The following is a 17,478-nucleotide window of genomic DNA, read 5'->3' on the forward strand; positions in this document are numbered from 1 at the left end:
GGTGGTCAATGATTCTTACTGTGATTGGTCCCCGGTTATTAGTGGTGTACCCCAAGGTTCAGTACTGGGCCCGCTGCTGTTTAATTTATTTATCAATGATATAGAGGATGGTATTAACAGCTCTGTTTCTATCTTTGCAGATGACACCAAGCTTTGTAGCAAGGTACAGTCTATAGAGGATGTGTATAGGTTACAAGATGACTTGGATAGACTAAGTGTCTGGGCATCCACTTGGCAAATTAGGTTCAATGTGGATAAATGTAAAGTTATGTATCTGGGTACTAAGAACATGCATGCATCGTATGTCTTAGGGGGGATTAAACTGGCAGAGTCACTTGTAGAGAAGGATCTGGGTGTACTTGTAGATCACAGACTACAGAATAGCATGCAATGTCAGGCTGCTGCTTCCAAAGCCAGCAGGATATTGTCATGTATCAAAAGAGGCATGGACTCAAGGGACAGGGACATAATACTCCCCCTTTATAAAGCATTGGTACGGCCTTACCTGGAATATGCTGTTCAGTTTTGGTCGTCTGTTCATAAGAGGGACACTGCGGAGTTGGAAAGGGTGCAGAGACGCGCGACTAAACTAATATGGGGCATGGAACACCTTAGCTATGAGGAGCGATTAAAGGAGTTACAATTGTTTAGTCTTGAGAAGAGACGTTTAAGGGGGGATATGATAAACGTATATAAGTATATAAATGGCCCATGCAAAAAATATGGAGAAAAACCGTTCCAGGTTAACCCCCCCCAAAGGACGAGGGGGCACTCCCTCCGTCTGGAGAAGAAAAGGTTTAGTCTAAAGGGGCGACACGCTTTCTTTACCATGAGAACTGTGAACTTATGGAACAGTCTACCTCAGGAACTGGTCACAGCAGGAACAATTAACAGCTTTAAAACAGGGTTAGATACATTCCTGGAACAAAATAACATTAATGCTTATGCAGAATTATAAAACTACATCCCTTTCCCTTATCCTCTTACACCCTTCCCTTCAATTCCCTGGTTGGACTTGATGGACGTATGTCTTTTTTCAACCATACTAACTATGTAACTATGTAATGTGGCGGTCAACTGCGACAGCTGCTGTCCTTGTTGGGCAATTTGCTGCGATTCCTGGGCGACCACAGTGGAAAGGTCAGCGAGACTTGGCAGCGGCACCTCAGCGGGATCCATGGCCGGATCTACTGTCACGGTTCGGCAGGCTGGATGTGGATCCTCTGTGTCAGCGAGGGATTGGCGTGGAATGTGTCGGTGGACCGGTTCTAGGGTTGCTACTGGTTTTCACCAGAGCCCGCCGCAAAGCGGGATGGTCTTGCTGCGGCGGTAGCAACCAGGTCGTATCCACCGGCAACGGCTCAACCTCGCTGACTGCTGAGAAGGCGTGGGACAGAAGGACTAGGCAGAGGCAAGGTCAGACGTAGCAGAAGGTCGGGGCAGGCGGCAAGGTTCGTAGTCAATAAGGATAGCAGGAGATCTGGAACACAGGCTTTGGACAACACTTAACGCTTTCATTGGCACAAGGCAACAAGATCCGGCAGGGAAGTGCAGGGGAAGTGAGGTAATATAGCCAGGGAGCAGGTGGAAGCTAATCAGGCTGATTGGGCCAGGCACCAATCACTGGTGCACTGGCCCTTTAAATCTTAGAGAGCTGGCGCGCGCGCGCCCTAAGGAGTGGAGCCGCGCGCGCCAGGACATGACAGCCGGGGGCCGGGACAGGCGAGTGAGTGAGTTGGGATGCGATTCGCGAGCGGGCGCGTCCCGCTATGCGAATCGCATCCCCGCCGGCAGTGTCAGTGCAGCGCTCCCGGTCTGCGGGTCTGACCGGGGCGCTGCAGAGAGAGGAATGCCGCGAGCGCTCCGGGGAGGAGCAGGGACCCGGAGCGCTCGGCGTAACAAAAAGGCAGTAGAGGGTAATCATCAGCCTTGTCACTTAATGTCAACCACAACTCGGACAACACCGCCACCGTACATTGAGCATTCTGTGAGGAAAAGTACTTAACCGAAGCCCCCCACCTACAAGTTTTCGTGACTGGCGAACAGCTCAAAGAAACTTTCCCGCCACCTTAACTGAGATTTGACTAGAGGCCTGGACTTGGTGCTGGTGCATGAAAAATCGCTCGGCCTAAGGAAGCCATAAAAGGCTAGGTACATGGCAGCCTTTATGACTAGACTAGGAACATGGCCAAACAGACGGGTGTCCAGGATATCTGACATTAATCGGAACATGTCCCTTGATAGGTTGCTGGGAAGGACATTTGGGAGTGCTGTGCACCTGAATTCCCTTAAGAGCTGACTTGATAGCATGAATAGACAGGATTGACTGTCTGTTTGAAAAAGAATAGTGAAATGAAATGTAAGCCTGATAAATATGGTTTGACTGTAATGTGAGACAGATGTAGTGCTGAGTGGTAAAACCCAATAAACGATAGGATAGTGGTGGTGTCATAGGAAAACGGAATATTGAAGAGCCGAAGACAGGTTGTGTAAGAATTGAAAGCTGTGCCATAAGCTCTCTTGGTGTTGGGTGCGAGGGAATCTCTAATCAGGGTGTTACCTACTTGAGTATAATAATTCAATCCATCATTAGTATGTGCAGTGGCGGGACCGGGGGGCTGACGGAATCTGCATGTGGCATAACCTAGGTTAAGACACATGAGTAACTGGACCACATGACAGACCTTGACCATGATCTCCATGTTACCTGTAACCAGTACTAGGCCCGAGAAACTTACTTGAAGACTACCGGAACTGTACCGACAGCCATACCCTAAACTACAAACCAACTGGTCTCAGGAGTAATGGCCCACTGTGGGTGACTGATCTATGCATAACCATTGTGCCTGTAGACGGGCCAGGTCTATGGGTAAACATCCTGCCTGACGACGGGCCAGGTCTGTGAGTAAACATTGTGTGTATCAATCTGACAAGTCTTACATACCATCTACTACACTCGAATAATCCCTTTCCTGGGGACTAACGACACCTTAAACTGACGAGCTTCTGATTCAAAACTGGTCTCAGGGGTGATGTCCCGCCGCAAGCTATCAATACCTTCCTTGCCATTGTGCCTGTAGATGACACAGTCACTTGCATAACCCTAGTACCTGTAGGTCTTTTTGAGAACCAAAAAATATGGAGAAAAACTGTTCCAGGTTAAACCCCCCCAAAGGACGAGGGGGCACTCCCTCCGTCTGGAGAAGAAAAGGTTTAGTCTAAAGGGGCGGCACGCCTTCTTTACCGTGAGGACTGTGAATTTATGGAACGGTCTACCTCAGGAACTGGTCACAGCAGGAACAATTAACAGCTTTAAAGCAGGGTTAGATACATTCCTGGAACAAAATAACATTAATGCTTATGCAGAATTATAAAACTACATCCCTTTCCCTTATCCCCTTACATCCTTCCCTTCAATCCCCTGGTTGGACTTGATGGACGTATGTCTTTTTTCAACCATACTAACTATGTAACTATGTAACCACCGTGCCTGAAGACATGTCAGGTCTTACGTAACTATTGTGCCTGTAGACGTGACAGGACTTGCATAGCCATCATTTTTTTTGCAACCACCTATATGTCATGAAACTATTTCTCTGAGAGCATGTCTGAGAGTGCATCCCACTGCAGGCATGGCAGGTATTAAGGGAATATGACCACCTGTGTGCCATGATGCTGTTACTCTGAAGGCGTGTCAGTAACAACAACTGCACAGTGCATCCCCCTGCAGACATGGCAGGTACGAAGGATGTGCAACTGCCTATGCATTGTGATGTTGATGTTCTGAAGACCTGTCAGTAAAAACAACTATGCAGTGTATCCCCATGCAGACGTTGCAGGTATGATGGGTAAACAACCGACTATGTGTCGTGATGTTGTCGCTCTGCAGACATGTCAGTAACAATAACTGCGCAGTGCATCTTCCTGCAAACGTGGCGGGTACGACATGTATACAACCCCCTATGTGTCGTAATGTTGTTGCTCCGAAGACGTGTCAGTAAAAACAACTATGCAATGAAGCCCCCTGTAGTAATGGCAGGTATGAAGGGTATACAACCTCCTGTGTGTCGTTATGTTGTTGCTGTAAAGACATGTCAGTAACAACTGAGCAGTGCATCCCCCTGCAGACGTGGCAGGCACTTAGGGTATACCACCACTTAAGTGTGGTAATGTTGTTGATCTAAAGATGTGTCAGTAACAAAAAATATGCAATTTGTCCCCCTGCAGACATGGCAGGTATGGAAGGTATACAACCACCTATGTATCATGATATTATCGATCTGAAAACTTGCCAGTAACATCAACTACGCAGTGCATCCCCCAGCTGACATGGCTGGTATGATGGGAAAAAGAATATAAGACTGTAAAAATGCCATGCGCAATAAAAATGCCCTGAACGCCTGCACCAAAACGCACAGGTGAATGCTCAGCACAAAATACCAAGAAAGCATGTGCAGTATGAATGCTATGAATGTATGAACAACAAAAGCGTAAGAACAGTGTGAATACCATGATCGTATAAACAGTATGACTACCATGACATGAACAGTGTAAAAACCATGAGTGTCTGACCAGTATAAATGCTAAGAGTGTATGAACAGTATAGATGCCATGAGCGTGTGAACAGTATAGATGCCATGAGCGTGTGAACAGTATAGATGCCATGAGCGTAAGACAGTATGAGTGCCGTGAGCGTATGGTCAGTATAATTGCCATGAGCGTAAGGACATTATGAATGCCACGAGCGTATGGACAGTGAAAATCACTAAAAGAATAAACAGTATGGGTACTATAAGCATATGAACCGCGTAGTATCATAAGCGTATGAATCGTGTAAATAACATAAGTGCATGAACAATATAAATGCCATGAGCATATAAACAGTATCAATGCCATGAGCATATGATTACAAATGCCATGAGCGTGTGGACAGCATAAATACTGTAAGCTAATAAACAGTATAAATGCCATGAGCGTATGAAAGTATAAATGCCATGAGCCTATGAAAAGTATACCACCACAAGCGTGTGAACAGTATAGAGGCCATGAGTGAATGAATAGTATGACTACTATGAGAGTATGAACAGTATACAGTCATGGCCGTAAATGTTGGCACCCCTGAAATTTTTCAAGAAAATGAAGTATTTCTCACAGAAAAGGATTGCAGTAACACATGTTTTGCTATACACGTGTGTATTGGAACTAATAGATTGGACATAATGTCACACCAAATTCCAAAAATGGTCTGGACAAAATTATTGGTACCCTTAACTTAATATTTGGTTGCACACCCTTTTGGAAAAAATAACTGAAATCAGTCACTTCCTATAACTATTAATAAGCTTCTTACACCTCTCAGCCAATATTGGACCACTCTTATCTTGCAAACTGCTCCAGGTCTCTTATTGGAAGGCGCCTTTTCCCAACAGCAATTATAAGATCTCTCCACAGGTGTTCAATGGGATTTAGATCTGGACTTATTGCTGCCACTTCAGAAGTCTCCAGCGCTTTGTTGCCATCCATTTCTGGGTGCTTTATGACGTATGTTTGGGGTCATTGTCCTGCTGGAAGACCCAAGATCTCGGGCACAAACCCAGCTTTCTGACACTGGGCTGTACAGTGCGACCCAAAATCCGTTGGTAATCCTCAGATTTCATGATGCCTTGCACACGTTCAAGGCATCCAGTGCCAGAAGCAGCAAAACAACCCCAAAACATAATTGAACCTCCACCATATTTCACTGTAGGTACTGTGTTCTTTTCTTTGTAGGCCTCATTTTGTTTTCGGTAAATAGTAGAATGATATGCTTTACCAAAAAGCTCTATCTTGGTCTCATCTGTCCATAAGACAGTTTCCCGGAAGGATTTTGGCTTACTCAAGTTCATTTTGGCAAAATGTAGTCTTGTTTTTTTATGTCTGTGTCAGCAGTGGGGTCCTCCGGGGTCTCCTGCCATAGAGTTTAATTTAATTTAAATGGCGACGGATAGTTCGCGCTGACACTGATGCTCCCTGAGCCTGCAGGACAGCTTGAATATCTTTGGAACTTGTTTGGGGCTGCTTATCCACCATCTGGACTATCCTGAGTTGACACCTTTCATCAATTTTTCTCTTCTGTCCAAACCTAGGGAGATTAGCTACAGTGCCATGGGTTGCAAACTTCTTGATAATGTTGCGCACTATGGACAAAGGCAAATCTAGATCTCTGGAGATAGACTTGTAACCTTGAGATTGTTGATATTTTCCCACAATTTTGGTTCTCAAGCCCTCAGACAGTTCTCTTCTCCTCTTTCTGTTGTCCATGCTTAGTTTGGCACACACAGACAAACAACGCAAAGACTAAGTGAACTTCTCTCCTTTTAATCTGCTGTCAGGTGTTGTTTTATATATTGCCCACACCTGTTACTTGCCCCAGGTGAGTTTAAAGGAGCATCACATGCTTGAAACATTCTTATTTTTTCACACACACAAAGGGAATAAACATGTGAATAGCAAAACATGTGTTACTGCAATCCTTTTCTGTGAGAAATACTTCATTTTCTCGAAAAATGTCACGGGTGCCAACATTTACGCCTAAGACTGTAAGTATTATGAATTATGAATAGTATAAATACCATGAGAGTATGAATAGTACAAACACCATAAACGTGTGAACAGTATGAATACTAAGAGCGTATGGACAGCATAAATGCTGTAAGAGTATGAACCGGATACCTTCCCTGAACATATGAATATTATAAGTGCCACGAATGTGTGAAAGTATAAAAAGAAAAACGCAACAAGCGTGTAAACCGTATAAATGCCATGAGCGTATGTACAGAATAAGCGTATGAGCGTATAAACAGTGTGACATCTCGAGGAAGATCCAACCTGTCCGGTCAAGATAGAAGGTGCCAAGGAAAGAGTAACAATCATTAAACTGACCAAAAAACAGTCCCCACCTACCCAGGACCAAACTACTAACCTGATGTCTACCTAAACCGAAAACAACGAAAGCTGCTTGAGCCACCTAAAACTAAAAGAAAACAACAAAACTAAGAAACAAACTGATGCTAACCCACCTTGTCTATCAGAGAATAACACGGAGAAACAGACGATAGAGAAAATACCAAAATACCTAATGTCCCCGTAACAAGATCAATACATGTAGTCTACAACTGATATGTATCAAGATCATGATTGCAGACTGATAAGCCAGCAGGCTCCCGGAAGGTGAAACACTAAGAACATAGGAAAATGTCACTGACGTGACAAAGCCATATAACCTGAAGATGAGTCAGGGCGAGTAAAAAACACTACTCGATATGCTGTCATGATTGTGTAAGGAGATGAATAAAAGCGACTGCTCTGAACACGTGTCAGTAACAGGTGCAAACCAAGGTCACCCCTGAAGGCGTGTCAGGATAGCAGTAACCAGGGCTTAAATGTTGAATTGATGTCCTGAAGACGTGTCAGCCACATCAAACTGTGATGATTTCCCCCGAAGATGAGTCAGGATTAACGGTAAATCATCACCTATGTGTAGGTAACTGTTGCTCTGAAGACGTGTCAGTAACCAACATTCAACCATGACTACCCCTGAAAGGCGTATACTAGTAACCAATGACTATCATGGGAAATGCCCTGAAAACATTACCCTGCAACATTACCCTGTGGTGACTCCGCCTGAAGATGAGTCAGGATTACCGGTAAATCACCACCTATGACAACAACATGTGCTGATTGTATGCATGCTCTCAAGTGTCAGTACTTTGTCTATATACTATGATGTATGCTCGTGTGCAGTGACTAGTCCCAGAGGACTACCAGCGACTATCACATGTCGGAATGCGTCTAAATGTAAAGCGCTTTATCGTGCGTAAAACGAAAGTGTGATTATACTGCAACCAACCTCCTACACAGCACTTGAAAAGCTATTAATGACGAATGCTGGGTATGACTGGGAATGCACACAACCTGAGGATAACACGAAATGGCTGATAACACTATGCATCATGTGCCGCGTCCCTCCATGACATAGTTATACTTTTTTCATTTTCACGGACCACTGTTCCAAAAATCTGTCAGACACCTGTGGGATATAAATGCTCGCTGCACCCCTTGTTACAATCCGTGAGGGGTGTAGTTTCCAAAATGTGTGTGTGTGTTTGGGGGGGGGGGGGGGGTCCACTGTTCTGGCATGGGGGCTTTGTAAACGCAAATGGACTTCACTTCCAGCCTAATTCTCTCTCCTAAAGCCCAATGGCGCTCATTCTCTTCTGAGCCTTGTAGTTCACCAGCAGAGCACTTTACATCCACATATGGGGTATTTCCATACTCAGAAGAAATGGGGTTACAAATTTTGGGAGGATTTTTTCCTATTGCCCCTTGTGAAAATAAAAAATTGGGGGTAACACCAGCATATCAGGGGAAATAAAAACAAATTAAAAATTTTCATGTCCAACTTAAACGAAAATTTGTCAAAGACCTGTGGGGTATTAAGGCTCACTATACCCCTTGTTACGTTCCGTGAGGGGTGTTGTTTTCAAAATGGGGTCCCACGTGGGTGTTTTTTTTTTTTTTTTTTTTTTTAGCATTCATGTCAGAGCTACTGTAACTATTAGCTACCCCTGTACAAATCACCAATTTAGACCTCAAATGTACATGGCGCTCTCTCACTCCTGAGCCTTGTTGTGTAACCCCAGTGCACTTTGCGTCCACATATGGGGTATTCCCGTACTCAGGAGAAATTGCGTTACAAATTTTGGGGGTCTTTTTCTCCTTTTGCCTCTTGTGAAAATGAAAAGTATGGGGCAACACCAGCATGTTAGTGTAAAATATCTGGCCCTTCAGATGTTGCAGAACTACAACTCCCAGCATGCCTGGACAATCTGGGCATGCTAGGAGTTGTAGTTATGCAACAACTGGGGAAGAACAGTTTGGAGACCGCTTAGTAGTGGTCTCCAAACTGTAGCCCTCCAGATGTTGCAAAACTACCACTCCAAGCATGCCCAGAATGTCCAGACCTGCTGGGAGTTGTAGTTCTGCAACATATGAAGGGACAGCTATTGCAGAACTACACTGCCCAGCATCCCTGACTGTCTGGGCATGCTGGGAATTGTAGTTTTGCAACATCTGGGGGGCTACATTTTAGAGACCACCGTATATGTGGTCTCCAAACTGTGCCACTTCAGATGCTGTAAAACTACAACTCCCAGCATGCCCGGACAGTCAGTGCATGCTGAAATTTGTAGTTTTGTAACATCTGGAGGACCACAGTTTGGAGACCACTACACAGTGGTCTCCAAACTGTGGCCCTCCAGATGTTGCAAAACTACAACTCCCAGCATGCCCAGCAACTTTTCGAAGGCCACAGTGAAGATCTCTTACCGGCAATCTCTGCCACTTTCCGGCCGCACTCCTGATGTCTCTGCCACCCAATGGTCTCTCCCGCCGCCGCCCAATGCCGCTCCGGTAAGTCCGGTCTCCTTCCCCCCCCCCTCCTTGTTTCTCCCCCGCTCTGCCCGAACTTCGATCGGTGGGCAGAGCGGGGGAAATTAACTTTAACCCTCCCGCCCCCAACTGCCATTGGTCGTCGGCCTGATCGACCAATGGCAGGGGATAGGAGGAGGTGGCAGCACTGCTCCTATCCTTTAGCATAGTCGGAGCTGTGACAGCTCCGATCACTGTTATTTTCCGAGCGATGAGGTCACCAGTGACCCCATTGGCCCGGAATCGCCACAAATCGCCAGTCTGAGTCTCAGGACCCCCCTAGGCATTGCCACGGGATGCATGCTGATAGATATCAGCAGTCATCCCGGTCCGATCACCGTCCGGCGAGCGGCGGTGATTGGAAATGCAGAGGGCATACATATGCGAGGACGTATCCATATGCCCTCCGTCCCCAACAAGTTAACACATATCGCATATTTTTGTCACAAAGGACAAAAAAGGAGGAGAAGAGGTTATGTTAAAAAGTGGTGTACTGAAGTCATTTCTTGGTTTTTGCTTATGCATGCAAAAAAAAAGTGTTTTTGCTTATGTGAGCCAAATTGATCAACCCCCCCGTGATAGTATGATAAATGGGTCACACGTAAGAAACATTTACATCATGGAAAACAGTGTACGTAAGTCGTGTACGTAAGCACAGCTTGATGAATTCCCCCCCGATTACTGCAGCTTGTACTGTATTGTATATATCATCTGCTCAGCTCCTACTGCTCTATAACATGATACCTGCAGATTGTACTGTATTGTATATATCATCTGCTCAGCTCCTCCTGCTCTATAACATGATACCTGCAGATTGTACTGTATTGTATATATCATCTGCTCAGCTCCTCCTGCTCTATAACATTATGTCTGTAGATTATACTGTATTGTATATATATATAATCTGCTCAGCTCCTCTTGCTCTATAACATGATACCTGCAGATTGTACTGTATAGTATGTATCCTCTGCTCAGCTCCTCCTGCTCTATAACATGTGTCCTGCAGATTGTACTGTATTGTATATATCCTCTGCTCAGCTCCTCCTGCTCTATAACATGAGACCTGCAGATTGTACTGTATTGTATATGTCATCTGCTCAGTTCCTCCTGCTCTATAACATGTTACCTGCAGATTGTACTGTATTGTATAGATCATCTGCTCAGCTCCTTCTGCTCTATAACATGATACCTGCAGATTGTACTGTATTGTATATATCATCTGCTCAGCTCCCCCTGCTCTATAACATGATACCTGCAGATTGTACTGTATTGTATATATCATCTGCTCAGCTCCTCCTGCTCTATAACATGATACCTGCAGATTGTACTGTATTGTATAGATCATCTGCTCAGCTCCTCCTGCTCTATAACATGATCCCTGCAGATTGTACTGTATTGTATAGATCATCTGCTCAGCTCCTCCTGCTCTATAACATGATACCTGCAGATTGTACTGTATTGTATATATCATCTGCTCAGCTTCTCCTGCTCTATAACATGATCCCTGCAGATTGTACTGTATTGTATATATCCTCTGCTCAGCTCCTCCTGCTCTATAACATGTGTCCTGCAGATTGTACTGTATTGTATATATCCTCTGCTCAGCTCCTCCTGCTCTATAACATGAGACCTGCAGATTGTACTGTATTGTATATATCCTCTGCTCAGCTCCTCCTGCTCTATAACATGAGACCTGCAGATTGTACTGTATTGTATATGTCATCTGCTCAGTTCCTCCTGCTCTATAACATGTTACCTGCAGATTGTACTGTATTGTATAGATCATCTGCTCAGCTCCTTCTGCTCTATAACATGATACCTGCAGATTGTACTGTATTGTATATATCATCTGCTCAGCTCCCCCTGCTCTATAACATGATACCTGCAGATTGTACTGTATTGTATATATCATCTGCTCAGCTCCTCCTGCTCTATAACATGATACCTGCAGATTGTACTGTATTGTATAGATCATCTGCTCAGCTCCTCCTGCTCTATAACATGATCCCTGCAGATTGTACTGTATTGTAAAGATCATCTGCTCAGCTCCTCCTGCTCTATAACATACCTGCAGATTGTACTGTATTGTATATATCATCTGCTCAGCTCCTCCTGCTCTATAACATGATCCCTGCAGATTGTACTGTATTGTATAGATCGTCTGCTCAGCTCCTCCTGCTCTATAACATGATACCTGCAGATTGTACTGTATTGTGTATATATCATCTGCTCAGCTCCTTCTGCTCTATAACATGATACCTGCAGATTGTACTGTATTGTATATATCATCTGCTCAGCTCCCCCTGCTCTATAACATGATACCTGCAGATTGTACTGTATTGTATATATCATCTGCTCAGCTCCTCCTGCTCTATAACATGATACCTGCAGATTGTACTGTATTGTAGATTTAACCTGCTCAGCTCCTCCTGCTCTATAACATGATCGCTGCAGATTGTACTGTATTGTGTATATCATCTGCTCAGCTCCTCCTGCTGTATAACATGATACCTGCAGATTGTACTGTATAGTATGTATCCTCTGCTCAGCTCCTCCTGCTCTATAACATGATCGCTGCAGATTGTACTGTATTGTGTATATCATCTGCTCAGCTCCTCCTGCTCTATAACATGATACCTGCAGATTGTACTGTATAGTATGTATCCTCTGCTCAGCTCCTCCTGCTCTATAACATGATACCTGCAGATTGTACTGTATAGTATGTATCCTCTGCTCAGCTCCTCCTGCTCTATAACATGTGTCCTGCAGATTGTACTGTATTGTATATATCCTCTGCTCAGCTCATCCTGCTCTATAACATGATGCCTGCAGATTGTACTGCATTGTATATATAATCTGCTCAGTTCCTCCTGCTCTATAACATGTTACCTGCAGATTGTACTGTATTGTATAGATCATCTGCTCAGCTCCTTCTGCTCTATAACATGATATCTGCAGATTGTACTGTATTGTATATATCATCTGCTCAGCTCCTCCTGCTCTATAACATGATACCTGCAGATTGTACTGTATTGTCTAGATCATCTGCTCAGCTCCTCCTGCTCTATAACATGATCTCTGCAGATTGTACTGTATTGTATATATCATCTGCTCAGCTCCTCCTGCTCTATAACATAATACCTGCAGATTGTACTGTATTGTAGATTTAACCTGCCCAGCTCCCCCTGCTCTATAACATGACCCCTGCAGATTGTACTGTATTGTGTATATCATCTGCTCAGCTCCTCCTGCTATATAACATGATATCTGCAGATTGTACTGTATTGTATATATCATCTGCTCAGCTCCTCCTGCTCTATAACATAATACCTGCAGATTGTATAGTACTGTATATATCATCTGCTCAGCTCCTCCTGCTCTATAACATGATGTTTGTAGATCGGGCTGTATTGTATATACCAAGTTTACCAAGGCATAAATTAATAATTATTCCCCTTATAGATTTTTCAGATATGGTTATTCTATTAGTCTCGCCTGAAATCTCTTTGGTGGATGAACCAGTGAAGATCCAAGCTTCAGGACTCCCCCCTGAGAAGGTCATCACTCTACGGGCATGGCTGAAGGATGAGAAAGGGCAGATATTTCAATCCAGAGCTTTCTACAAGACAGATATGGAAGGGAATGTGGATCTGGAGACGTCTCCAGCCACTGGTGGAGACTTTCATGGAGTCTGTCCAATGGGTCTATTTTGGAGTTTGAAGCCAGTTGTCCCATTTCTAAGGCTGATGAAACGTGATGTGATGGGGAGTCCCTTCTCTCTTCATCTGGAGCTATATACTTTATTGGTGTTAACTCCACTTCCTGAAGATTCTCCTGCTGCCACCAAAGTCATTGAAAGATGGTATACAGCTCCCGGAGTCCAGAGAACACTAATAAGAGAAGGACGTGTACGAGGAGCACTCTTTCTCCCACCAGGTAGGTACTGTAACTAGCTTCTACATTGATTGTCACACATATAAAAAATTCTAATCTAAACGGAGGAGACAGAGAGCAACATTTCGCACTGCAAGAGTGCAGCCCGTGTTAACACATATAAAGCGTGGTGTACGGGTAGACGCTGGTAAAGCCTTTTTATTTCTGAACTGAGGCGGTGCTAGGCTGGAGGGCACATAACGCTGTATACAAATAGCAATGAAGAAAATCAGCCGCACTCACCATAACGTCCATACCGATTTTAATTTATTCCTTGTTGCATCAAATGCAGTGGAACACTTGCTCTCGGTGTCCTAGCTGGCCACTATTAATGGCCCTGTTTCACTGCATTTAATACAAGGAATAAAAGAAAATCTGCATGGATGTTAAATTGAATGCGGCTGATTTTCTTCATGGCTATCTATCTACACATATAAAAAGACTATGTAGCTAGACTGGAATAAATTTAGACCAGGGCCAGCCTTATGTTGTGTGATGTCTGGGGCAGTAGCTGCTGAAAGTTCCATATCATTCATGGTTATGTGTAGTTTGGTGCCCAGAAAACTCTTTATGGTTGACTAAATAACCATTTCATTACTGCCGTCATCATAAGATCCAATAATAAAATAATTTGCAGTAGAGAAGCCATGTAAATACCTTCATAGATTGCTATACGAATACCAACATACAGCGACCAAATAACCCCTCCATGCCTTAATCTAATGGCACTGATATATAATATTGATAAACAACGGATATTACGATTGGTGGTCGTCACCGGGGCCCTAGTGCCTATGGGGCCCCAAAGCACATCTTCCCCATAAGAGACCAGTATTATGATTAGCATATGGCCCTGTTGCAGATTCTGCATCAGGGCTCAGAAGCTACAAGCTACTCCTCTGGTGGAGGTCGAAGGCCTTGGCTATCTGTGGAGCTCTCTTCCGCATGGACAGCACACAGCATAGCCCAAAGGCCATCTCAAATTTTTCTCACTGTCCTTTTTAAATATGGTTGAAATAATATTTCCATCATGTCGTCTCAATAGGTGAAGGGCCCTTTCCTGGAGTTATTGACATGTTTGGAGGTGTCGGTGGTCTGATAGAATTCCGTAGTAGCCTCCTGGCTAGCCGCGGTTTTGCCTCTCTCGCCTTGGCTTATTTTGCGTATGATGATTTGCCTAGTTTTCTCGGTGAAATGGATTTAAAGTATTTTGAAGAAGCCGCTCAATTTCTGTGTGCTCATCCAAAAGTAAGTTGGAATTCTTTTTTTTAGAACATGTCAAAGGTCCAAAGGGATATAAACACCTTTTACTGTATGGTGACAGGGCACTGAAAACAGTGATCTCCACTGACATGAGTTGGATAAAGGAAAAAGCTGAAAGTGTTACCTCTAGATCTTAAATATCTCATGTTCATCCTTGTATGTGTTTTGGACAATTCTTTTAAAATAGAAGGATCCCTTAAAGTCAGAAGCTGTCTCCCTCCCAATCTGCATAGATCGGTGCAGAAAGAGGCAGCTGATTCTTGGCAGTACACTTGTTGAGGCAACTGTACAACACCCAGCAAACACTTTCTGATGAACGGGACTTGTGCATGGAACTTGCTGGCTGCCAAACAGTTGCATTGGCAACTGTATCGTCCAGCGTCAGCTTAGTACACTTTAACAATAAACTGATCACAAATTTGCTGTAATGCTCGCCTTGCAGTAAGGATTGTATTACACAGCCCGACTCCCTCCTAATACCGGTTTATTCGCTTACTGAGCCTCTTACACAGCTCAGTATTAGGCTGCAGGCGTGCCGCCCTTATGTAATTTGTCAGCTGCACATATTACACAGGGCCGCGTGCGGCCGACAAACAATACATTTTAAAGTTGTCAGAACTCCCACAAATGCTTGATCCTTGTCCCGTTTAACAGGGTCACAAGTGTTTAAATCAGCTGAAGCGCCACCATAGTGGCAATGAAGCATTACAAAGTGCATTATGCACATAAAGTGAGTGCAGGAGCTGCACTTTCTTCATAGACAATGCGGAAGATTCTTCAACTGCTATGAGCAGCCGGGACCTCACTGCTAATGGCGATCACTCCATACAGCAACATTGATTAGTGTTATCGGTGCTTCATTGCTCCAGACTGCCATGGCTGAGTGGAGCATTGGAGCACCGATCGGACGGCAAAGAGGCAGGTAAGGGCCCTCCCACCGTCCACTTAGCTAATCGGGACACTGCGTTGAAACCGCAATTGTCCCGATCAGCACCACTGAGCAGCCAGGAAGTAATTTTTTACATATTTGATGCTGCAATCAACTTTGATTTCGGCGTATCAAGGGTTAATGCCGGGTATCACAGTGATTGGTGATGTCCGACCGTAGACACGGGTCCCGGCGGATGATAGCCGGGACCATTTTGCTATGACGCGCATGCAGCTCCTAGAAGGGAAGCGGGTGCTGGGCGTACAGGTTCGCCCCCTGCATCCTTAAGGTGTTAATGTAAATGATCTCGTACAGTAAATGGCGTAAACTTGAAATACCAAAGTCCAAAATTGCTGATTTTTGGTCACATCACATCCCAGAAAAAATGTGATAAAAAGTGCTCAAAAAAATTAACCACCATACAGCTGTGTACACGGAAAATTATAGGGGGTCAGAAAAGGGCAATTTTAAAGGGGTTATCCAGGGATAGAAACAGGCGTCACGCCCCCTCCCATAGACTTGCACTGAGGGGGTGTGGCTGTGATGTCCCCAGAGGCGCGAAACAGCGTTCGAGCATTTACTTCCGAATGCTGGCCAGTGGAGTACCCCTTTCATTGCCAAAAGACAAAAGCATTGCCACTGAACTGCTAAAGATCAAATTAGCTCAACCTATAGTGCCCCACAGGATAATACACATATGCTGTAAATCTATGAACCGATGTCACAACATATTCTACCTTTCAGGTGTCAAGTGATGGAATTGGAGTGGTCGCTATATGTAAAGGAGCTGAGATAGCTTTGGCCATGGCGTCTTACCTGCCTCAGGTTGCTGCTACAGTATGCATCAATGGAACCAACGCTGTGAATGGCAACAGCCTTATTTATGGTGATCTTGCTCTGAGCGGAATACCCTACAAAGCAGAAAGACTTTTGATCACAGACTTCGGGTCCCTCTCTCTTTTAAACTTTTTGGATGATTCAGGAAAACCAGAACACCAGGACTCTATACTTCCCCTGGAGAAAGCCAGAGGTCCCATCCTCTTTTTAGTGGGAGACAAAGACGAGAATTACAACAGCTTGTTTTTTGCTAGGGAAGCAAATGCCAGGGCAGTAAAGTACGGCAAAAAGGATGTGTACTTGCGATGTTACCCAGGAGCGGGACATCTTCTAGAGCCTCCGGGTTCCCCCTTCTGTTCAGTATCACAGTCCACATTCTTTCCACTTCCTTTGACTTGGGGTGGGGAGCTTGTGGCTCACTGCAGAGCACAGGAAACTAGTTGGAAAGAGCTTCAAGAATTTCTCCGTAAAAATGTTAGGTGCTCACGATGGAATAAATTATGATCATTTTAATCTATTAGGGGAATCTACAATCCAGCATTCTATGGTGAGAGTTCACAATGGGCATTGCTGTACATACCATTAGCTATATTGAATGTACCGCATGTGAATGCCTGTATATTTGAGCTATGTGGCGGAGGGGCGTATCGGTCTGCTAATGACATCAGAGCTCAAGTGAGATCCCCTTTAAGCTGAAATATAAAATGAAAACATTGCAGTTTTATTTTTATCTATTAAAGATTATGTTATATTGTTTTTCTCCCAGTTGTTTTATTTCATCACAGAACAATGAATAAAAGTTTACATCATAATTTGAATAGCAAAGTTCATTGTCAATTATGAGCTGACATTTTACTCAACTTAACTTCCTCAAGCACCATGACACAGATGTACACATAGCTCATCAATACCAATTACCGATACTTTTTATAACCCAAATCACTTCCTGTCACGTAACCATCACATCTCTCCGCCCACCTCTCCTCCATATGCTCATTGAAGATACAATAGTTGCCCCCCCTAGGTCGACCCCCCTGGAGACAGCTGCA

At 44.3% G+C, this 17,478-nt stretch overlaps 1 protein-coding gene across 5 annotated transcripts in view; it reads left to right on the plus strand.

Annotated features, from left to right (window-relative positions):
* Positions 1-17,255, plus strand: part of LOC130294357 (acyl-coenzyme A amino acid N-acyltransferase 1-like) — a 32,801-nt gene extending 15,546 nt beyond the window's left edge. For 3 of the 5 annotated variants that reach the window (XM_056544075.1, XM_056544054.1, XM_056544071.1), the window contains exons 2-4: positions 12,940-13,404; positions 14,447-14,649; positions 16,337-17,255. In XM_056544075.1, the coding sequence (XP_056400050.1) occupies positions 12,942-13,404; positions 14,447-14,649; positions 16,337-16,933 (1,263 nt within the window). In that variant the 5' untranslated portion in view covers positions 12,940-12,941 and the 3' untranslated portion in view covers positions 16,934-17,255. Of the gene's footprint in view, positions 1-12,930; positions 13,405-14,446; positions 14,650-16,336 lie in introns of all 5 variants that reach the window. The other 2 variants (XM_056544045.1, XM_056544062.1) reach the window with 1 other exon arrangement.
* The last annotated feature ends 223 nt before the right edge of the window (positions 17,256-17,478 follow it).

Source organism: Hyla sarda, chromosome 1 (genome assembly GCF_029499605.1).
Source record: "Hyla sarda isolate aHylSar1 chromosome 1, aHylSar1.hap1, whole genome shotgun sequence".
Taxonomy (NCBI): domain Eukaryota; kingdom Metazoa; phylum Chordata; class Amphibia; order Anura; family Hylidae; genus Hyla; species Hyla sarda.